Raw genomic sequence first — 23,283 nt, forward strand, 5'->3', positions numbered from 1 at the left:
CGCACGTGAAGAGACGGGAAATACATCAATCTATTCTTTGATTGCTTGCTTCTTTTTTTTCTTTTTGGGGACGCACACATACATCGGTGAACGCAAAACACATGCGTGTTGGATTCGAGCTCTGGAACGTGTGAAATCTGATTACACAATTACATAATGACTCAGCAATAGGCTATTTAGAACGTCCATTAGCTGTCAGGCGAGGACATGGATGTGAGAAAGCATGAGGCAGCCTCTCAGGAGTGTTTGCATGCATGAAGATGCTGAAGTTTTGGGAATGAAAGCCCAGTGACTGACAAACGAGGCTGTTACAATATCAGATTTTCACTGCTCAATTATTGCTGCCACAGGGAGAATATATATGGAAATATCTATAGAAAATAAACATAGTAATCCTAAAATACTGACTGCCATCATTCAGTTTCATCTTTGATTATTCTGTTTTGTCTCTTAGAATCAAACTCAAATGAGTGTAGGGAAAGAAAGAGTCTGTAAATATAACTGTAGAAAAGAGTAAAGAAAAAAAAGGACAGCTTATTTAATAAACAGTGAAAAAGCAACCTGATGAACTTGTAAACAAAAGATTCACAAGGTCTCACATCTGCCCCACAATGTGGTAGTAACTAGCAAGTTAGCCAGCTACTGTGTCGTCTTCTTCTTCTTATTCCCCTTTAATGGGAGGTGGCAAACTGCATTAAGGTGCATTACTGCCCCGTCACTATGACAAAACAGAAACAGAAAGAAACCGATACGACTCAAAAGATGCGGGAAATAATCCAGTGTATTCCCTGAGGGGAATAAAGGGATATTGGAATACTCTCATCAGTAAGGCATCACTGATTAGCAAATTTGATTCAAACTATACCGCTACGAGTGAATTCTCATATCCTCATTTGGATAAGAATGGCAGAACATTAAAAAAACAAAAAAAACAACAACAACAACAACAAAAAAAAAAACAATAACAAAATTCGCACAGACTGTTCTCCTTCTGCCTTTAAAAATGTTTTCATAGAGACGCAAGTGTGAGTGTGGGAGCAATCTGGCGTGGTGACTATACGGAGAAAGCGATGTGGCACAGACGAGACAGAGCGAGCAGTTCTCTGCTTAATGGCTGCCACAGCCTGTTGGAGAAAGCCGGGAGCTTCATTAAGCCTTTAAACCCTGCAGAGTCCTCTAAGTCATCGCGTCACCAGCCGCTGCAACAGAGGACCTGAGGTTAGAGTCGAAAGACACGGTCCAGAACTGAGAATCCTCTAAGCCTGGAGGAGTAACGGGACTATCACCGTCTTCTTAAAATGTCACTGTCTTACGTCTACGTGGAACACAGGCATCAAACCAGTAGGAGTTGACTTGCTTGCAGTACTCATGTTTGTTGAGGTTTTCCACTGGTTAGTGGAGCATGAACGCTTTTATTGCACTTAACATTGATCAAACTTTTTTCTGAATAAGACAGCAACAATCTGAAGTCACAGTCACAAATGTAGCAAAAACACCTATGTATATTAGGGCTTTATATTTCTACTGTGATCTGCTGACAATACCGTGTTTATTTTATGTTTAGTTCCACTGATATTCCTGAGGTCGTCACTGTCTGTCAAGCAAGTCTGCCGAATGTGACCAAAAATTGAGTAGGAGAAGCCACCAGTGAGAGAGAATCTACACAAAAACGTTATTTAAAAAAAGAGGCAAGAAATGAAAAAGAAAGGGAACATAATGAACACAGGATTTTTTTCCTCCAATTCTCATACTGGTTCTTTAAAAAGATTATAATCTGTCATGTAAAGGCGCTGTAGGGTTAAACCAGATGATGACAAAGACGCAGAATTTGTGCAAAGTTAACCTAAGAGTTGTAGCTTGGCCCCAAAGCAATAAATCACATCTTGTTTTTTGAATTTTTTAAATAAGCACCTCAGTCATAGCGAGGCAATAAGCACGAAATCAAAATGTTTTGCTTTGAGAATTATTGCAGAGAAAATGTTATATTAAAAACATGCAATAAAAAAGGTGCAATATGATAATAAGCAGGTATATTCAACACTTTTGTTTTGTAAAAACCAGAGCCATTATCTGCTACAATAAAACTGATATCTCCGCTTTTATTAGTTCCACATGAACAGTTCATCCTGCCAGGTTCACCTTGCTGGCAGATACTGAAAACAACACGGCATTATTACCTGAAAATTGGGTGCAGTGTGTTTTGAAACCGTTACCGAGCATGGCTTTGCTTCACAGAGCTCGAGCTATAAACCCAGGCCAAATTAATACCTCGATAGTTTCTAGGCTGGTATATGCCAGTGGTCGTTAATCTCCCTCATAAAGCAGGCCAAATCTTAACACCATTTCAGGTTTACAAGAAACTGCTTTTAAAAAAAGCAAACATCTCAACTTTTACTGGGGTAAGTAGAAAGCTCACTAAAACACAGTGGGCATGCTGAAGTGCTTGCAAAGCTGAGTAGCCTAATGAATCTAAATAATTTAGCATGCTGCTTTGGTTTGGTTAAGAACTCTGGGTCCTCTGCCTCTACGGAAACCCTGTGCCAGTGTGTGTTAGGGTTCAGTGTGCCATTTCCTCTTCTTGCAAGTCTACATATACGCATATCTGTGCATATGCATATACAGAGATAGATAGATAGAGAGAGAGAGAGAGAGAGAGAGAGAGAGAGAGAGATTTTTACTTGCCTAATCCAAACTCTAACCCTAAGATGACTTTAAAGTTATGTTAAATTTCAGGCTTCACTCTGAAATTTAATTACCGTATTTACATTGCTGGGACTGGTATTTTGTCCCCCAAAGGATGGTGAGTCCCCACAACGTGACTGGGTGAACAGACTGTTCCCACAACTAGTGAGGTTTCCTAGCACTGTGGCTAAAGAAGGACATAAGTGCTAATGTGGGCACTTCAGTATCTGTGCACATCGAAGATTTGCCTCATATCGTGCAGGTATACCCAAACGACTAATGCACACTACGCCTGGGTGAGGGAACAGAGCCATCCAAGCAGGGGGTCAGGTTCAACTTTGCTAGCTTCTTCAAACTGAGCATGTTCAGTTGGGTGATGTTGTAATAAGTGTCACATAAGGTTTGTCGTTCCGAACGTTTTTGTGGTAGTCCGCCACAGAAAACTTTGGCCTAACATGTATTACGCATTGCCGGCTTTTTGTCTTCTTCACTCATGCTGAATAACTTGTTAGCGTACGGCTGTGACATTATCAGAGATAATTATCAGAGAGTACTGGTTTCAGCGGCCCTTTGATCTAGGCTGCCTTCTGTACATGTGTGTGTGTGAGTGTGTGTGTGTGTTTGTGTCTCTCACAGGGCAAAGTGATTTCTCTCATCTGGCCTCTACTGCAAAGTCTGTACACTCAAAGCACAACCTGAACCCTTCAAAGTCAAACTGGCCTCTGCATTGTCCAAAGGATCTGGCAAGACACATTGTGGCAACCCCTTGACTTCACAGCCTCTTCCCATCATTCTCCTGCTTCCCTAATCGTGCTGAGTACCTCATCTGTCGTTCTTGTTGAAGATGCAGCACAGTTTAATGGCTGCTCATATACTTGATATCTATGCCATATGATACCCAGCATTAAAGTTGGACAGTGCTCTTATTGAGCAACTGAATAACAAAAGAGAGTTTAGATACTGAACTTCCTGTATCACATGGACAAAAAGGCCCTCAGTGTGACTGAGGTCTACAGTTGTGGCAGCTGCGCCTGAGAGTAAACCAGCAAGTCAGCTGAGACTAACCACTATCGCCACGATCTGGGTTAGACAATCATTCAAAGTAAGCTCAACATGTGTCAGCACGGCACCCCTCTGCCTCATATACTCTGTCCACCCCCCCCGACCAGCAACAGCACTTCTTCCTCAGGAGACGTGCCTGACATTCTAGACGAGCCAGCGTGCATTCCTCACATGCTTCCATCGCGTAAGGAAACGGCAGCAGAGCCGGCCAGACATGTCACAAGAACATCAGCTTTCTCTTTACAGTGAATGCATCTGTGTGTGTGTGTGCCTCTATGCAGCTGAATGAGAACTGGGCCTTTCGTGCGGACTGCAGCCTGGGCGTTGAATGGTGTTATTGGCTGTGAAGGGAGCCGACTGGAGAGAGAGCTCAGGTGACCACAGTTAAGCCGTCTCACATGGGATGTGGAGGCGTAGCCCTCGTAGGGGCATGGGGTCTAATTTGTCCATCTTTAATGGTTGTTGCTACTGCTGGCTGAGCTCAGCTGACTGCACAGACTTGTGCAGGATTCATTTGTTATTTTTTTTTCCCCTAAATGTACATCCATGCACAGGCCCCAGTGTGCATGCTCATGCAGTCTGCCATAAGATGCTATCTAGATGAAATAAATTCTACCTCAAGCAAGCCGTATATATATAAATGCACGATATGTCATGAAGCACATGTGACTGAACGGGGCAACATGTGGCCATTCTCAGCTTTGTATTGAGTGACCCCTAGTTCAACAGCCTCTCGGGACAGGAAGCTAGAGAGTGTTAGTGCTTCTCTTGTCCATATTTCAGCCCCAACAAACAGTTTATCCTCAACTGTCCACAGCAGACACTCAACCCCCTCCCTGCCCACCCTCCTCTCATTTTCACTTCCCTCAGAGGCGACAGCAATAGCAGTAGTGGTGGAGGCAGTGGCGTGATGAAGAAAAGGGCTTCCTGAGCTTTGGAGGAACACGTTAACCCAGCTTGGCAGGCAGTTACTTAGTGTGACAGTAGCTGCGCTGGATGCCAATAGGACAGGCAGTGTGCAGCATCTCAATGACCAGAATTCACTGGGTCCACAGAGAGGGTTTATGGTCCTTCCAGCCATACCGCTCCCACCCCTACTCTCCATCCAACCACAAAGGCATTCAGCCTTTTCATTAGGATGATAATGGGGCAAAAGCCGGAAAGGGCCCCATGTCTGAGCACCATAAGTTGTGGTGATGGCTTTGAGGCGATGTCATGCGTGTCCATGGAAGCTCAATGTGCTGCTACCGTCCAACAAAGACAGCCCAGTACAGAGGAAAAAAACACAGACCTGAAAATTTAAAGGAAGTCCACGAGGAAAGGTATAGACAAACCAGCTGCCGTCGGACCATGACCTCACTGTGACCCACTCATGCCACCACGCAGTTACAACAGGAATACGGCAAACCATCGCTTAGGCTAGACTGTATAATAACCCCCCGAACTACTGCAGCAGTTATCAACTAAGGTTTTGTGCTGCACTCACCTTTCCTGACAGCATTCACAAACAGTGTGTGACAGAAATATCTGGAATATGTGGCCCTGTTGGTCTTGCAAAAATCTAAAACATTATCTTATGCTGCCAACTATCTGCACCAAGAATTCGGACAGTATTCAAACTGAGAGACATGCACCACCTCTCTGTCTAAAGAAAAAAATAAAAAAACGTAATTACTTGTTGATTTGCTCAATCGAAACAATGATGTCACGATGTACACTTTCATGAATCCACCTGTCTTGTTTCTTGATACAGACTGACAACCTGTTACAAACACTACAACACTAAGAATGTGCGGTTCAAACCACGCACAGGGCAAGGCCTCAACAAGTCCCGGAATGAGGAGACACCTGATCCCAAGGAAATGAGATCATATCTGAATGCATCATGTAACTTACCTGCATAAAAACGTAACAAGGAGCCAATTTCCGTGTTCAGCCCTTCCTCTTGAACTCTCCACGGGTCCTTAAATCCAAGCTTAAAAAGAAAGTCATTCTGGATCTGTAGAGGCCTCTCATCTGGGCTAAGCCTCCTGACAGCCTCGCCATGCAGCTGAACATACAGAGTCGGGCTGGAGTCACAGGAATCTCCATTGTGATCTGCTGCCAGCCCTAATTTTAGAGCCCGCTGGCCACAGTCCGGTTCTTGGATGTCAGGTGTATTACCTGTAGAACAGGCTCTTGACAATGAATCGCCACTACTGCTGGGTGGCAGGCTGCCCAGACTGTGTGGGTTGAGTCTGCTCTCTGGCCCCATATTGTTTGCCATGTTGTTTAAATGTTCCATGTTGCACTGTTTGTAGTTGGCAGTGACAGCACCGATTCCATTGCTGTGACGTTGAGAGATGGGGTCCATGCTTGTGCTCGACGTAGGACAGTCGAGATCCAGTTCGTCCGAGGAGCTGCCGTACATGTCATGGCCCTCCGTGGCACTATCGAATGAGGGGCTGAGGATGGATGCCTCTGTGCCCAGGACCATGTCATCACTGAGGGAGTCCCTGTGCTCGCTGAGACGGGCCCCGGAACTCAGGTCATCAAACGCACTGCTCTCTACATCAGAGCCAGAATTTAATCCATAGCTGTCCACGCCGTTCCTGTGCTCAGAGTAATCATCATTGGGGGTATCCATGTTAGAGTTAGAATTTAAATCTGAAAGTGAACAGGTTATGTTGTCGTGTGACTCTGATTCTGGGGTGAAAAGTTTTTCATCAGTGTCCTGTTGCTTTTGCGTGCCATCTGCATTCTCCACGAGCAAAAGTCTCAACCTGTCACTTGAATGGCTCCGTAACTCTGAGGATTGCAGGGGAGTCAGGCGGTTGCATTTTAGATTTGAGTCTTCATTCACCTTGCATGGGTCATCGTTGTATTCATACTTCACACTGCAGTTGCCATTTTGGTCAGTCTTGGGGTTATCTTTACAAAAAATGCGCATGACGGAGTTCGACTTACTGCAGAGTTTACTCAGACGGAGCGCCACCTCACCGGCTGTGGTGTCCATAGTGCAAAGGACCGGTCTGGGATATGAGGGCGTCAGTCTGTCGTGGACATGTATGGAGCCCCGGTGGAGATCTGCTCTCACCCACTCACGATCGGCGGGCTGCAGCTGCATGTTCTGTCGGTGCTTCAGCAGAGTCTTCCTATCCAGACTCCGAGTATGTAAAGACGCAGAGGACAGGGCCGAGTTCATCTTGGCGCCGCAGGCGGCGGTGACAGCCGAGGTGGCGGTGGTGGCTGCAGCTGCGGCGGAGAGGTTCCTCTTCAAGCGTCTCCGTCGCAACAGGAGAGAGCTGGAGTTGCTGGATGAGCCCCGGCCATTAGACGCCACGGTTCGGTTTGACGCACTAGATCCCACGGCAGAGGCGGAATGAGGGAGGCTGTTACCGTTCTTTGCCTCTACGCGGGAGGGTGCCAAATGTCCACCGCCATCATCCGCCGGAGTCCCACGGGCGACAGACAGTCCGCTGGGCTTCTTCATTAACTTGGTCGCGCCTCCGTCCGACGCGCCATCCTCAGCGACAGCCTGCACGCTCTCCATCTCTGCCAATGAAAAGTCCCCCACTCTAAATAAATAACGGTGCGCACTTGGTTATACCTACAACCTCTACATTTACAAGCCCGAATACGTGCCCGCCGTGGTAAATGTCCGCCGACTGGGCGGTGTTTCTGACTTATTCCGCTGGTAGTCATTCACTTCTCGCCTTCTTTTCCCTGTCGGAGTCTCCTCCGGTGCTCCAGAAAAAACATTTTAGCGACTCAATTCGCTGGGAAGAGGCTGGGCGTGCGGGGACAGATCAGGGCGGAGACGTGAGTGTGCGTCCCATTTAGACCAAAATACAGTGCTGGAATATGAAATGAACGTCGGCCGACCTCCTACGCAAATACTAACTGATATATATTCATGAGGACACAAGATGGGGTCGCTAACAACAACGCGGTGGATTATGGGAAGCCGATTGTGTCGGTAAGCGTCCCGCCGTCGCCGCTGCCGGGGAGGACGTGGTGTTAAGAATACATTTCCCAAGAAGCTTTTCTTCCAGTTTCAGTCAAGTGAGGCGGTGAACAGATGAGAGGTGTAAACATAGCTCGTATAAAATGTTTAGCGTGCGGCTACTGAAGTACGTCCTCTTATCGGCTGTAGTGTTATCTCTGCCCACTACGAGAAAAACACTACGCCAGGGAAGTTGCTGCACGCAGGCCGAGCTTATCAGCTGTTGAATGGCAGAGAAAAGTTTAGTCCGCCAGGGGTTCGGTTGATAATAACTAACAATAACTCGCCTTATTAAAGCCCAAATGTAAGTTTCGTTGTGGATTTGTTCATTTTAAGATTAGTGGTGACAAGGCGAATGGCCTAACTTGAGCACCATCTCATCAGGACGCCATTTCACAAGGCCGTTACAGCCCTGTTCATTTGTACGCTGTCTTATTCCGTTGCATATTTCGCCATCTAGTGGAACAAACTTTTTGTTTTTCCTGTTGAGGACACAGCGACCCTGAGAGATAAGAAGCTCGGTGGTTTCACTGTATTTTACCCCCCCCCCAAAATAGTTTTAAAAGTTTTACAGCCAGTTTTGCAGAACGTCGGCAGGCGGACGTGGGTAGCTGCCATCGGGCTGCCGAAATACACAGTGGAAGTACTTACAGATTATTTCCATTTTATGCAACTTTGCTTTTGTACTCCAATACATCTGAAATAAATTGCTACTTATATATATAATTATAAATATTACTCCACTACTTTATAATTTTTTCATACCCTTCCTGTCCAAATCAAAACCACATCCAAATTTGGCGTTTTTAAATTAAACACAAGGATTAATTCCTTTCTGGGGAAAAAAATTTTATTTAAAACCTTTGAACTGGCATGTCTTACAGGAGAATGTGGGCCAAAAGGGGAATAAATGAACACAAGAATTTTCTGAAGCAAGCTTGATTGTGACAGTCGTCATTTTTGGCAGTAATCTTAACAATGGCAAATGAACTTCGTGTCACAGATGTCAGAATAGTCTAAATCACAAGAAAGTTTCACCAGTAAAATACGTGAACTAGGGTGATGTTTTTCTCATCTTAAAAATAATCATTCAAACAATGTAAATGCATTCAGAGATGGAATTTAATTGGCATGAAGTATCCTTTACATGGTATTCTGTATTTCAAAAATGAAAAAAAAAAAGGAACACCTTCAAATTCATTCAGTTGCTCCACCGACATGTAAAAGGAAACAGATTATTGCTGAATTCATATTCCTTGATTCCAGCAAAGCGGAAAAAGCTCATGCTCAGCCCGGTGGCTCAGGTTTGTTTCTTAGAGCTGAAATCACAACAGGAGTGTATTTGTATGAACTCATTAATATTTATGCTCTGTATTGAGCCTATATGGATGGAAAAATTTCAAACAATGGCATGATGCTGGAATCATACAGAAGCTGGTTTTAACACAAAAAAATACCACATATTTCAAAGGCTCTGAGATTACACAGCCCAATGAAATTGTGATTTGTTTTTTTCTTTTTTTAAAAAAAAAAAAAAAAAAAAAAAGGAGCAATGTGAAGTGACCTGTGTACTGATACTCAGGAGAAACAGCTCAAAACTCTAACAAAACTCCTATCATTTCACAAAAAAACCATAAAGTGCAAAACAAATTTCTGTGTTCTCAGTTCCCAGGTTTCATTGGGACAAATATCCATCGCTGACGGAGACCTTGAAAATAAGGATGAAGACATTTTCCTTTGCAGACAGATGCATTGTATTAGGCAGCTGACAGCCATTCACCTCTATAACTTCTCTTCATCTGACAAGAATTTTATATTGCAACTTTAAAAGTAATACAGTAAAAAGTAATAAAAAATATTCTGTGTACATAAAGCTTATGAGCGCTGGAATACTGGTGTACTGGTGTAGGATCAGTGATCAGTTAACAAGACCGTTAAAGTGAAGAGAACAAAATGGTCACAGATCAGAAATCCAACAGTATTTTTACACACTTGAGCCCTGACCTTAAACAGTGACCATTATAAAGCCAAACGCCTAACAGTGCAAAGAACTTTTAAAAATTAAAAGGGAAAAAAAAATCCTGACTGAATTCACTAAATGCATCGTTGTGTTCAATCGCAGACTTGAAAATTAAATCTTGTCCGAATGTGTTGGTAACCTGTCAAAGGTGTTTTTGGTGGCTCAGTTGAGCAAAATCCAGAAAAGTCCACCTGAATAAAGCCTTCCTAAAGTAAGTAAAAAAGAAACTTAAAACCCTGAAGGAAGGAGTAGTGTATAAGCACAGTAAAAAAAAATGTTGGGGATTACACCTGTAGTTTAACCTTTTCTCTGCAAACAACAGATATTGCTTGGTCAAAAGCTTATGAGTATAAAAGTAAAGTGTATAACACAATGCACATCATGAGCAAAGATTAAACACGCCGCTGCAAACAAAAAATATCAGCGATAACAATGAGGTGAGCCAGCTCTCAAACTGGGACATGTAAAAACATCTAAATTAATCATTTATGATTCAAGTGCCTCTATTAAAGACAAAAAAAATATATATAGAAAACAGATAATTGTTGCAACACACTGGAGCCAGAATATATCTGCCAGCTGCAAATTTTTTACATTAAATTTATAAGACTGTGAAATGAATGAAACTTGGTCAGGCATGGTTCTTCTTTAAATGTAACTTTTCTTCAGTATAAACAAAATGTACATTTGAAGAGAGCGCAGGCACTTTGCCCAAACTCTCAAATTCACAGTTAGCAATAAGATGTCAACATTGTCGGTACAGTGAGAATTGCACGTATGAGGGAAGAAGAAGAAGAAAAGTCAGGACTACGTAGTAAGGACACACAACGGACTCTAGGGGGTGCTATAGCCTAGAAAAAGCAGAAGAAAAAAAAAATATTGCACATGATTCTAATGTTGGACCCCTCCCTGCCCTTCTGTGTGTCTTTCTAAGCTGTTTCCAAAGTCCCAGCAGGTGGAGTTAAGATGGATTTCCTGCTGATATTGTGAGCTCAGAACAGTCAACCATGCATCCCTGCACAGAGCTGTGCATACAGGCTAGAGGAGTGACAGCATAATAAAGAAGAGGGATAAAAATACGTCCACTGAGACAAATCCACTGGTGTTTAGTGATGAACCGAGGTACAGTTGCCCTCCGTTAGATGTCGAAAATGTCAGTCAATTGGCAACAAAAACTCCCCGCGCTGTCCAGTCGCCACAGAAACTGAGCGCCTGCCTGAGAGCTCAGCAGAGAGGTTTAGAGACAGTCGAGCAAATTCCATAGAGGGGCGATGTGAATCAACTGGAGTCATTATGTGCTACTACGGTGGATGGAGTAGTGGGTTTCTGCATCTTGGAGTGTAGTACCGACTCAGTTGTGTGGGTCTTGAAAAGGCATTTCAGAAGACATGGCCTTATTGTAGAAACGGGCACCATTTTACTGTCCAGCACTTAAGGTTCTCAGTGGAGGAGAGCGCCGGTCCGGCACTGCTCGAGACAGTGTGTGGTGGTCTACTATGGTCTGTGAAACCTGAAAGAATCCAATAGTAAGTATTTTTTTGTTTGTTTGTTTTTTTTAAACGTTCCATCACCTCTGCTAGAGCGTACTACACTGTACAGCCAATACATCCAGCATGTGATTCAGTCCAGCTGTACGTGAACTGATTTTAATGCATGCATAGTCACATGGGATTCTACACATTACCTGGTTAAATGGCGACTCGACTCGTGCACTTCCATCTCATTGCTCTTGAAATCGTTGAGTTCTTTCCGTATAGCTGCCTGCAGAGGAGAAACAAGACGGGAATTTGAGAAAAGCTGCAGAGTCTTAGTACACAAACTGCAGCCTCTAATCCCCGACTCTACCTCCTTTTAGCATGCTTCATGCATCATTTAGGCATATCTTGAGGCCATGAATGGTTCTGCTGAGTTCTTTTCTCACATCACAAGAGCTGTCAATTTCCTCCTATTGAGACATTTAAGATCATGAAAAAGAATATCCAATCTGTAACTGGTCTATGTGAGTAGTCAGCTTGTGTTTTTAATAAGAAGTTGGTGATGGTTTTACATATTTTAAAATACATAAACAACATCTTAGGTTTTGAACAAAAGGTTTGTTTTTAGAACTCCAAAGCTGTTTGAGGCTCAAAAGGTCAAGATAACACACACACATTGTCAGTGTGAAATTAGAATTACTGCCTCTCCTTGTTGTATGTCCCCAGAAAGTGGCATCAAAATTGACATTGCTACAAGCTACAAAGTCAAATCTGCACACATCTTCAGTGTGTCACCAATTCAGTGTCTGACCAAATGTAAAATATGGTCAAAATCTCCCCTTCTGTTCCAAGTTATGGTGCTGAATGATGGCCAGAAAAGTGTTTCTCTTGATCATTATTATACCACCAAAATTTAATCTTGGAGTCCAAGTGGACGCTTGTACCCTATTTGAAGATAATCCCTCAAGGGATGAATGAACACCCCCAAAACATAACACCACTGATGATCATGGATATCGCCACCACAGAGGAATAAGAATTATAGAAGACTGTGGAAATAAAGCAAGTACTGCTCTCTTTCGGTAGGGGGCGCTGAGGTGTCATTTCTTCTTTAAGCCTGGAATGCATGTTTGTTTTGTTGTTGTTTTTTTGTTTTTTTTTAGGAAAACCCAGCACTTCCAGAACACAGATCCAGTTTTATACTATAACTTAGTACTTGTAAACTTTTCAAAATGTACTATGAACATTAACAAATGAACACAAATCACAGTTGTACATACACCATTTATATTGGATTTTATTCTTCAAAATCCATTAATATACCAGTATTTCAGTGTAAGTTTTTATACTGCATGTTATACTGTAACTTTTCATAGACTGACACCTACCAAACCTAAATTAAGCAGCACAATAATCACTAATCACTGCTTTATTCTTTTGTGGGTGAGCGAACGACAGATGTGGCATCTGCAGTGTTTTCGTATGCATTTCTGAGGCAAAAATGTTCTGTCTGTGTGCTGGGTGAAGTACTCAGATCTTTTACTTAACTACAAGTACAACAATACTACAGAGCAAACATGTTTTTTTTTTTTAAAGTCGAAGCCCTGTATTCAGATTCTTGTTTAAATTAAAGTACAAAACTAAAAGGATCAAAAAACACTTAAGGTACCAAAACTAAAAAATACTCATTATGCACAATGGCCCCTTTCAGAACATCCTTTATGATATCACTGGTTTTAGTTATTGCTACATTAACATGATTTTAATGCTGCAGCTAGTGAAGCTGGAGCTAATTCTAACTGCTTCATACACTGCAGGAACTGCTTCCATCAAAACCCTCCAGTATCAAAGAAAAAGCTGCTCAGGTGCTGTGCCATCATGTCACTGTGAAGTGTGAGCTAATATAAATGACATTTCTCACCCCTGTGCCTGCACATATTCAAAAGAACAGGGAGACAACAGTGCCACCATGAGGCCAAATAGGAAAAACACACAACATAACCTCACTATCGCTTGCATCCAGCACACCATGAATGAAAAATGTCAAATTCTTACATACCTCAGACCTCTAACGATGACGTCAGTTTTTGATAGAAACATTTCATCATTTCTTTTTTCTCATTTTTGCAACCAGAAAATCGTTAAAAGCAAATAGATTGAGAAATACAAAGGAAATGAGTTCTTAATAGAATGACTGCTGCTGGTCACTGAAGACCAAAAGGTAAGTATTTAAGGCTTAACAATGCTAATTTCAAAACATCTCTTTTCTGGAAAGATTTATGAGCACGAAACAAAGGTGCTCCCTATTCATGTAGTTATACTCACTCACATTCAGGACGATGCGTAGTTAGCCATGGCCTCTAACTAAGTGCCTTGTCTAAGGGCAAGATGATTGCAAAGAGATTCTTAAAGCGGGGAAGAGTCAAAGTTCCAGCATAAAATGCTGCAATGAGCCTTTTCTGACCATACATCCCTTATAAAATGTTGTGTGACAGCAACCCAGCCAGGTGATGTCATTGCTTTTGCTATTCAGCATGACTAAAGGAGACGTCTTCGGCCTTGGGGAGGGTGCTTTGGCGTCAGGAGAGCAAACAATATTCAAATATGTGTTAGATGGTAGAAGCAGGAAAAAAAATGTCAGCAGAGCAGCACTGCGGCTGAGGGGTCCCGAGGCATTGCTCGCCGATTGCTCTCTTATGTAAGGGGAGTTGTTGCATAATCAAAACGCTGAATCCCCATGATTTCTGTGAGTGGTCCTCAGGTGTGGCCTGGCATGCTCAAAGCTTTGCATCAAAGCAAAGAAGGCAGCATCGATGCTTCGCAAAAAAAAAAGAAAATCAAGAACTCATTAAAAGTCATAAGCATGGACTGCACGGCAGTGAGCAGCAGGACTGCTCCAGGGTGTTTACTCACAAAGAGGAGCCGAACAGCTGAGGTGGAACTTCAAGTAACAAGAGAGGAGGAACATGTCCTCCGGCCATTACTCTCCTGCGTTATAGGTTGCATCATAGGAGGCAAGGGGGACGAGTGGGCATGATGGCATTTGAAGAAATTTGAAATCACGCAAGGAGGGCTCTTGAGATTATTATAAGATGATTTCAATTTAACTGTAAGATTAATGGTGATACTGGCCTTGTCAGCAGCTGTGAGCCTGGTCCAGGGCTTATCTGCCCGCCTGTCGTAGTCCTGGGCATCTGACACCTCCACGTAGTCACTGAATCGGATGAGAATTTTGGCCTGTCTCAACTCCTCTACAGTGGGCCTCTGGCTTAACTGGAACAAGAGTAGGCAAAAAAAGAGAGAAAAGAGTTGGAGAAGAGAAAATTAGGTAATCCTAGTCACTGTCACAGTTAGCTGCCTCTCAAAATGACTCCATCATTCCAAAACCTTAAAGAAGCACCAGAAAAAAAGGTTCACACGTTCAGTGTTTCTTATGCAGGTGCATCAGAGTTCAGCATCACACTGCTCTGGCATTCAGGACATTTACTGAATCACTGTATCAAATTAACATTTCACTTCCTGCAGACCCTCATTAGAGTAGGAGTTCTTTATTGAAATTACAAGAGACAGACGAGTTTATCACTTGAGCGCCTTCAGCTGTGCACCTCATTTGCGTAGATGAATTCACTTATAAGCGTCACAGTGTACAGCTGACAGCAATGATTACATTCTCAGATACCGCTTATGATCCAAATGAAAACAAATAAGAGAATATAAAACCCATGAGCTAATTGAGAAACAACATTTGGTCATTATGACAATATTAAAATGGGTTAATTTATGTATCCTAAAAGAATCTACATCTACAATTCATAATCTAAAATGCGTGTATCACTTCATCCAACAGTATTATGGTAATCAGTAATGGCTAATGAGACAGTCAATAAATAACAAGAAGCTGCAGGACATTCATTAATTTGCAGAGATAATCTAGAAAAAGTGACACCATAACAGTATTTGTTCTTCAGAGAATAAACTGACAAAATTTGTTTTTTCCATTTAGTGGACAGTCTCATCAAAGGTTTAAAAGAAAAAAAAAATCAATTATAAGGGATTCTTATCATAAATGTTATATAAACCTTTAAATAATGTATTGGCCTCCAAAATCCAGTATTGGTCAGGCAGTAGTCTATCCTATACCTGGGTCCAAAAACACAAGTTGGTTACTTACATAAGTAATGTTCTATGACAGCGAAGTCATGCCGTATTTGATTAGGATTATGTTTAAAAACACAAATACGGCAACCCATGACTGGAAAGTTCAAGTTTCTATACCGTATACATTAAGGCATGTAATGTAAACAGTGAATTTCTCCAACAGCTGTGAGATGTTTGTTTTGAGCAGCATGTCTGCAGGTGAGCGGAAAGTGCTATAATATAATTGAAAGTGACAGGAACATGCTCAACACCTCCCTACGGGGTTGAAGGATTTGGCTGCCAACATGCCTGAAGGGCCAAGGGCAACAAGGACATCGGTGTCTCCTGGGGGAGACCTGAGTACTACAATAGCAGGCCTGTCACATACAACACTTCTCACTTCAGATGAGTCACTGTTACATTGTTTGTTTATCCTGGCCAAGATTTTTCCCCCCCTCAATGCTTAGAGATCGAGTGTGGGTTAGCACCTTTTGAGCTATTTTGGACTCACCTTTCGCGTTAGCCTTCGTTTTATCTCCCTCTTCTCCTCCATTTCCTCTTGCTCATTGCGAGCTGCAAAGAATAAGAGGATGTTATGCTGCGAGTGCATTCACATGCAAACAGTGCATATGAAATGTCTGGAAATCACTGAAAGGGCTACAAACACAGCATTTGCATAATATGGCTCATTAGATTCACACTAAACTGGATAAGTTTCTTAAAGCTTAAACCAGATTCCATCACTGGCTGTTTAACACTATTAGGGACGGGTATCAGGGGAGAATGATTGCTTTGTTCCTTTCAAGTTGTCTCGAGGCTTTTTTTGGTCCATGTTTATGATCAAGTGATTTTACAAGGAAAAAATTCAGATCACTTTATGTTCTTACATCTCTCTAAAATTCACCCATTTATGGTACTATATTTTCAAAGTCAGTTACAGAGACACAGAGGCTCAGAGGAGCAGGTTAAAAAGAGAGATGAGAGTAAACAAGAAGCATACTGGGGCGCTGCTCCTGTTTGCAAAAGCTTCTGAAGTCAACCTGCTTTTGTTGTTGTGCTGAGCACTTACTGTATCTATAGCACTTCTCTCAATTTTGGATTCCAGAACGTACCTCTCCTAAAAACACAAAGCCCTGTTTGTTTAACCTTGCTACTGTATGCGTGAGAGCGACGAGGAGGATATGACTTGTCGCTCGTGAATTCTTTGACTTTGTATTTTCTTCCTTCACTCTGCCAATCATGCAGGAGCCTGTAGGAGAGCAGGAACTTGCTGGTAAATCAGTCTTTGAAGTGAGAGCTGCAGAGTCCCAGGCAACAGAGCTGCTTCTCTCTGATACTGCATGTGTTTGAGTCTAAGAAACCAGTCTCCCTGGACATGACTCCTGAGGGGGCCCTGCTGACTGCCTGCCTCAGATGAAAAGGCAGACCAAGGAGGAATAAAAAGGGAGAGACGTATGCCACTAGTTCTCACGCGACGAGGCCAAATCACCATGCTGCCCTTTATGAAGCACGCATATACAAAAGGCAGCTACAAATATGGAGTCGTGCTTTGCTACAGCGCGTTAACTGTCAGTTCAACAGGGATTTTTGGTAGTTTTGTCCCTGCAATGTTTTTGTTAAACTTGCGAATTGACTTCAGTAGCTTAAAGATCACGTTATATATACGAGTTTGAGACACTCACGTTTGAGGATGTTCCTCTGTTCCAGCTCCTCCGCTGTGGGTCTCTGACTCAAGCGCCTGGTTAGAAACAAGCATCAACGGTCAGCACAAAATCACAGGCACTAAGTCTGCAAGGCAACAGTGAATCAATATAGGCGTTAAGTGATGAAGCATTATGAATGTAAATCAACTTAGTTAACATGTAATCTTAATTCACTGTCATTGTTCAAAAAAAAAAAAATCTGTGATACACATTCAAAGGATGAGGATGAGTTCAGTTTAGCTTTATCCTCCTGATATTTTGCCCAGGATTTACTTCAATGCTTTGACAGCAATTACCAGCAAGGTTCACTTATTGACATGAGTACTAATATGGGTACTACTGACAACCTTGGGCTTTAGATTAAACTGTAATGTCCCAGACTGAATTAAATATACATTAACTCAGTGGACAACTGATGTATGAGCAGATTGCAACATTGTTTTTGCACACTTGAAAGATTTGCACTTTATTTAAGCTCTTGCCTCACAACAGCTTGATATGTACACTTCCCAAAAAATTCAGTCAGTCATCAGCAATCCCTCACTTCTAACTGAGTGACCGCATTATAATACAGTGGTGCAATGCAGGGAGGAAGGCCAATAAAAGGCAGATATTCCTGAAGACTCAGCTCTCGTTTGATGCTGAATAAGGCAAAGGGGACTCTGACATGGTCGCAAGGCTATTAAAAGGGTTTCAGCAATCAAGATAGCTAAAACACATGACAGTCAGACACTGTCACATTACAGTTTTCCATTTCCGTAACATCTGAAGAGATACATTTTGAATAGTTTATCTGCAATTTCCTCAATTTGTAAGCGGCTGAAATGACTAAGATACCCAAAGGCAATCTCTGAAAGGTCACTGTAAGTGCCTTCAACTGGGGACTCTTATTATAGCACCGTGTCAGGACCCTGAGGCAGTAGACCTTAATGTAGGGAAAGGATCAATGATTGTCTCCATCTCACTAGATTTGACAGCCATCTGGAGCTGCTCGGCACTGCGAGCTCCTGTATGCAGGGTTTGGTCTGTGCTCAGACCAGCTTGTCTCATCTCATCTTGTATCATTTCTTCTCCAACTATAAAGTCAAGACGTTGAACAACAGACTAAGGCTCTCCTCCTCTCAGTACAGCTGAAGAATTATATCAGGATTGTGCCAGCAATACTGAAGCTGCAAGTAATAAACATGTACAGACTAGTCAACAAACATCCATATGGATGCCTATTTCAAAATAAACTCTATCACAACCAGGTTTATTTGAGGCCGCCATTATCAGCTAAGTGCCTTTCTGTCTGGTGTAATTGAGGCATGTTTGTGGTCTGTGTAATATAAAGATGAGAAACATGAATATACTGATATTATATAAGGGGTTACACAAGGTTTTATGAAATGGTCTATAGAAGGGGGATTGATAAGTTCACAGACTAAAACAGAAAGAGTCAATTTTAGAAAACCTAGCACATTTATTTTTCAACATAGTGCTTTTCTACATTCACAAACTTGGAGCATATGTGTCCACTCTTCGTAGAACTGTAGAAGCTCATTCTTCATCGTCGGGAAAAGGCTTTAGTCTGCGGATGCCACTATGTCCTCCTGGACCCCCTTCGGTGATGAGCTCATGACATCAAGGTAGCAAATGACCTCAAGTCCATTTTCGCAGGCAGTGCTGACTTGCAATATTCAATTACCCGAAACAGAAATAACTTATGCCACAGATGTCAATCACTCCGCGTATGACAATTTGTTTAAATCTGCACTAATCAATATTAATTTACTAACAATAGCTCAAACGTGTAATGTCGAAAGGTGTCATCTCATAATGACAAACAGACTTATCATCAAACTCTGCAGTTCCGCACAGCTCCAGAATAGTTAGGTGTCTTTAAGCTCACTGTTTTGGTTTTGTTGGTCCTCAGCTCACTATCCCCATCAACTTCATTTTCAGTAGCCGCAAGCAGCCGTTTTCAGTAAAAACAAAACCCAAAAAACTGATGAATCTGTCCAGCACCAAGCACCTAACAAATAGGTTGATCAACTCACTGGAGAACATTTTCCAGCTCAAGCTTAAAAGAGAGTGAAAACTGGTTTCCAAAAACACTCTGAATTAATGCTAATTTTAATGTCCGCTGGATGTGTCACCACAACAGCATAATGATGATTATATGTCACTCGTTGCATACACAGCTTGGAAGGCTCCGAAGAAAAATCTATTATTGCTGCGTTGTTGCTGTGCTGTCCCTCTGAGGGAACTTGTTTCTCAAGAGTTAATTAAAGGAATTATTCAACATTTTTCAAAATGTGGTTATTTGTTTTCTTAGAATCTCTGCTGGCTTCCTGAAAACCTCACAGTGAAGACAAGATTCCAGGAACTCAACTTGGCCAGCCAATAAGATAAACACGCACATAAAACCACAGCTATTCCCTTCCACTTTGGTTTTTGGAACGCATTTCGCAAACAAGATATGATTTGTTAACTTGAGCTTTTCTTCTTCAAGCATTTGTGCTAAGCTAAGTTAGCCATCTCCCCAGCTGCAGCTTCACATTTAACTGACATGAGAGTAGTACTGATCTTCTGATCCACCTCTCAGCAAGGCAGCAATACGCATAATTCCCTAAATGGCAAACTATTCCTTTAAGCGGTATAAACTACATAGGTCTAATACATGAAAAACACACTAAAGCAAGCAAGGACCACAAATAATAGCCAAAAGACAAAGCTGTGTTTATCAGCGTTCTCAAGGAAAATAAAAGCTGAAACTTGTGTTCACTTTTCACCCTTCAGAAAGGGTCTCCAGGGTTTTCTCAGTAAATCAGGTCAACAAGTTAAGGTCAGCCTGTTCCAGAATAGTATTATCATAATCAATTGTGATGGGCCACAAGACATGACAACACTGAAGGACAGAAAGCTGTTGGCAAAAAGCATGAAATTAGCAATTGTTCATCAGAAAAGCTCTGCGCAAAGGACACTGACAGAGCTTTTTTGGAACATGACCACTAAGCAGGCAGGCCTTCTGGGAACATGTTACGTGTTCCAGTCACAATGGGGAATACTGACTTGTGTGCCAATGTCTCCAGATAATACTCCATCCCTTCCCTTGCAACCATATTTTTTATATCTTAAATCTTATTATACTATGTGGCTTTTCATTTTCACCCATATGCTTGAAAGTCTTTTCCTCTCTCAGCACATCAATACATCCCCTTCATTCAGAAAGGCAAATCATGTTCAAAGCAAAGCAAATGAGGTCTGTGATCCATTGGGGAAAAACATTGTCGTTTGATCTGTTCAATTACTGGAACTCACATTTATGATCTCAGCATATGTATACAAATTCCTGTGATTTGTACGCACTGCACCAGTGTACTCTGTGTGTGTGTGTGTGTGTGTAAACTGTCGGTATGAAGTGGATCGCTTGGTGCTGCTGTGTGGAGGAGTCGGGTGGAGATGGTTTGGCACATACATCACTGTGGTGATTCAGTCAGCGAGGGAAGGAGTCAGGCAAGAGAAAGAAAGAGGAGAGAGAGCGAGAGAACGGTAGAGAGAAGACAAGAGGTGGGGGGGATGCATAACTGAAATTAGGTCAGCTCCATTTTCAGAGCCTCGTTTTAACGAGATAAAACGTTTATCCTTATCGGATCGTTGAGAAGAAAAAAATAAAAGTGTATAAAAGTGTTTTGGTAGAAAAGGCTCACATGGACTGAATGGACTGAATCATAGTTCTGTCACCCAGGATACTGAGCCATCGTCAGCCCAAAGTAAAGACAAAAATTTGTTAGAATCAGTGCTGTTTTCCAGCAGCTGTTGTTGAGTTGGTTACCGCAACATCAAACAGGTTCTCTGAAAATATTTGGCCCATAAATTGTGCATGTGTGTAAATGTATTCGAGTTTAAAAATGCATGTGTGCAATGTGTCTCACCTTGTGAGTTTGGTGCCTATCTGCTGCCTTGATTCCAGTCTCTCCTCATCTGTCTGCATGGGCAGGATGTTTTTCTCTTCCAGCTCTCTTTTGGATGGACGGTTACTCAGCTTGATGGCCAGAGAGTCCTTCCTCAGCACCTTCTGAGCCAGGCTACCTAAACCCAAACACCATGGTCAAACATGAGAGGAGCTGCAGGTCTGAAGAATAGATCTGGGCCTCATTTACCTAATTACTTTTTTCCCCTCGTTCTAATGTATGTTTCAGCTATTTCATATAGACGATGCCTTGGATTTAAACTATACACTTAAAGATAAAAGTTAAAGATGACACTCTACATTTGTAAAACGGATGCAAAATCTTCCATTTGCATGCATTTATGGTCATGATGCTAAGATTTAAATAGTTGTAAAATGTTTGAAAAAGGTCCAAATATGGAATACTGCTTCATCCTTTTTGTCTCAGCTTCAGTGATTTGAGTTGTTATTTGATGTGTTGTGCAACTTCAGATGATTTCCATGAAGCAGGGTCAATTACAACCTCTAAAAACTCCAACATGCTAAAATGTTGACACGCAGCATTGCACTGTTCAGCAGTTTTTCCCAGAAGGCTGTGACTGAAAAGTGTTTCCATGGGTGACGGCATGATGTTGGATACGCTTTGGTAAACCTAATTTTGGCTCTGCTCTGAAGGACGAGCGACATCTGAGTTCCCAGAGCCTTTGGGTGTAGCTAGCAGTACTGTCGATCAGGATTAGTCAAGTAAATGTGTCAAACATGAGCTTTCCTGACCAACAAAGGCAGTTCTCCTCCCTATGAACACTATGTTCTTTTCTCCCACAACCTGCCTTGGCCTTTACCTTCAACAACAGCAACAGATGAGAAAAATCTGAAATAGACATATTACAGGTTTCTGCTGAGGCATTTAAGCATCTTGGAGAAGACTTTGCACTCGACTGTCTTTCCATTTGTACAATTTAAACACTAAAGACTTATTGAGTTCACCAAAACTGCTGCCACTCACTTGTAAATATGGAGTCATCATCTTCATCGTCATCGTCCTCATCATCGTCAACATCGTCCTCGTCCTTGTACATGCTGGGCAGGTCTTCATAGTCAGACTCGTTGGGCATGTTTTCCTTGTCATCTTCATAGTCGATGATCACAGACGGGACTTCTCTTCTGTCCAAGGGAACACACTGACCGAGACCATGCAATGCAGAGCTAGTGGAGCGAAAGGGACCAAATCTGAGCATTAATGTAACGGGTCAGTCCTTAAGACAATACCATTTGGCCTTGCCAAGAGCATGAGCCTGACCTCCCCAACCACCACCTTCTATTTAACCTCATATTTCAAGCCAAGCTCTGCATCATTGTTATATTACTGCAATAACAACCCTCACAAACCTCAATACAGAAAAAGGACGTGATTTAAAACAATAACGGCTTCTGGTACACAGTCTAACGATAGCTTAGTGAGATTTTAATCCAAATATAGAGGGAGAGATGATGTATAACTCCAGCTGAGTACAAAGGATAGACAGCAAGTGTAATTCTGTGCAGTCCTACGCAATGCCATGCAATCTTCTGAACTAAACAGAAAAAAAAAAATCAGTACCTGATACAACTATAATAATTCAAGACAAGGTGATAGCCATATCAACTTCACTTTCAGGAGCACATCATTCACATGCAAGAGTTAACCGGCAACATATCCAATTGACTAATCACAGTCTAGTTGGAGCTTCTTATGATGAGCCACTGTTATGTAACCATTTTTCAAGCTTTCAAACTAATTGTGAGCAATGTCAGGACCATTATTACTTTCTTATCCCTGCCCAAATGGCTTTGGTGAAAAAGAGATCCTAACGTTAGCGGTTACATAATATCCAATCCGCTATCCTGTCCCTTTTCTCCAAACATGAAGAAACGCAGCTCTTGTAAAGAGCAGCTGGTCATGTTATGTCAGGCCAACTGCTGGAGGGACGCCTACTCCATGAGCCTGTGCCCACACACACACACACACATTTACTTCAAAATTAGGCCATGTTGCCCCTTTGAGGCAGTGTGCTGATTTAGACCTGTACACCAGCACTACATGGCAGGACACAACCTCAAAAACACCAGGATACATTTGAGAATAGTGTTCAAGTTGCCAGAAAAATAAAACCAAATAAACAGGACGCCAAAGCTACTTATTACATTTTTTTTCACTAATTACACTGATTAGTGCCATTTTGGCAATGAGAGATACATTTTTTGATAATAACAAGAGGCTCATCAAATAAAGTTAAGTTGTTCTT

At 42.1% G+C, this 23,283-nt stretch overlaps 2 protein-coding genes across 8 annotated transcripts in view; both read right to left on the reverse strand.

Moving 5' to 3' along the window:
* The window catches only part of phlpp1 (PH domain and leucine rich repeat protein phosphatase 1), a 40,848-nt gene extending 32,970 nt beyond the window's left edge, over positions 1-7,878 (reverse strand). Inside the window, exon 1 of the mRNA XM_046409431.1 lies at positions 5,641-7,878. Coding sequence (XP_046265387.1) covers positions 5,641-7,276 — 1,636 coding nt within the window. The 5' untranslated portion in view covers positions 7,277-7,878. The remainder of the gene's footprint in view (positions 1-5,640) is intronic.
* Positions 7,879-8,833: 955 nt separating this feature from the next.
* The window catches only part of LOC124069919 (phosphatase and actin regulator 1-like), a 48,874-nt gene continuing 34,424 nt past the window's right edge, over positions 8,834-23,283 (reverse strand). For 6 of the 7 annotated variants that reach the window (XM_046409438.1, XM_046409437.1, XM_046409436.1 and 3 more), the window contains 7 exons: positions 22,005-22,204; positions 20,982-21,138; positions 17,044-17,099; positions 15,873-15,934; positions 14,357-14,497; positions 11,434-11,510; positions 8,834-11,259 (listed from right to left, as the gene is read on the reverse strand). In XM_046409438.1, the coding sequence (XP_046265394.1) occupies positions 11,244-11,259; positions 11,434-11,510; positions 14,357-14,497; positions 15,873-15,934; positions 17,044-17,099; positions 20,982-21,138; positions 22,005-22,204 (709 nt within the window). In that variant the 3' untranslated portion in view covers positions 8,834-11,243. The remainder of the gene's footprint in view (positions 11,260-11,433; positions 11,511-14,356; positions 14,498-15,872; positions 15,935-17,043; positions 17,100-20,981; positions 21,139-22,004; positions 22,205-23,283) is intronic. The other variant, XM_046409440.1, reaches the window with a different exon arrangement.

This window comes from Scatophagus argus, chromosome 13 (genome assembly GCF_020382885.2).
Source record: "Scatophagus argus isolate fScaArg1 chromosome 13, fScaArg1.pri, whole genome shotgun sequence".
NCBI lineage: Eukaryota > Metazoa > Chordata > Actinopteri > Scatophagidae > Scatophagus > Scatophagus argus.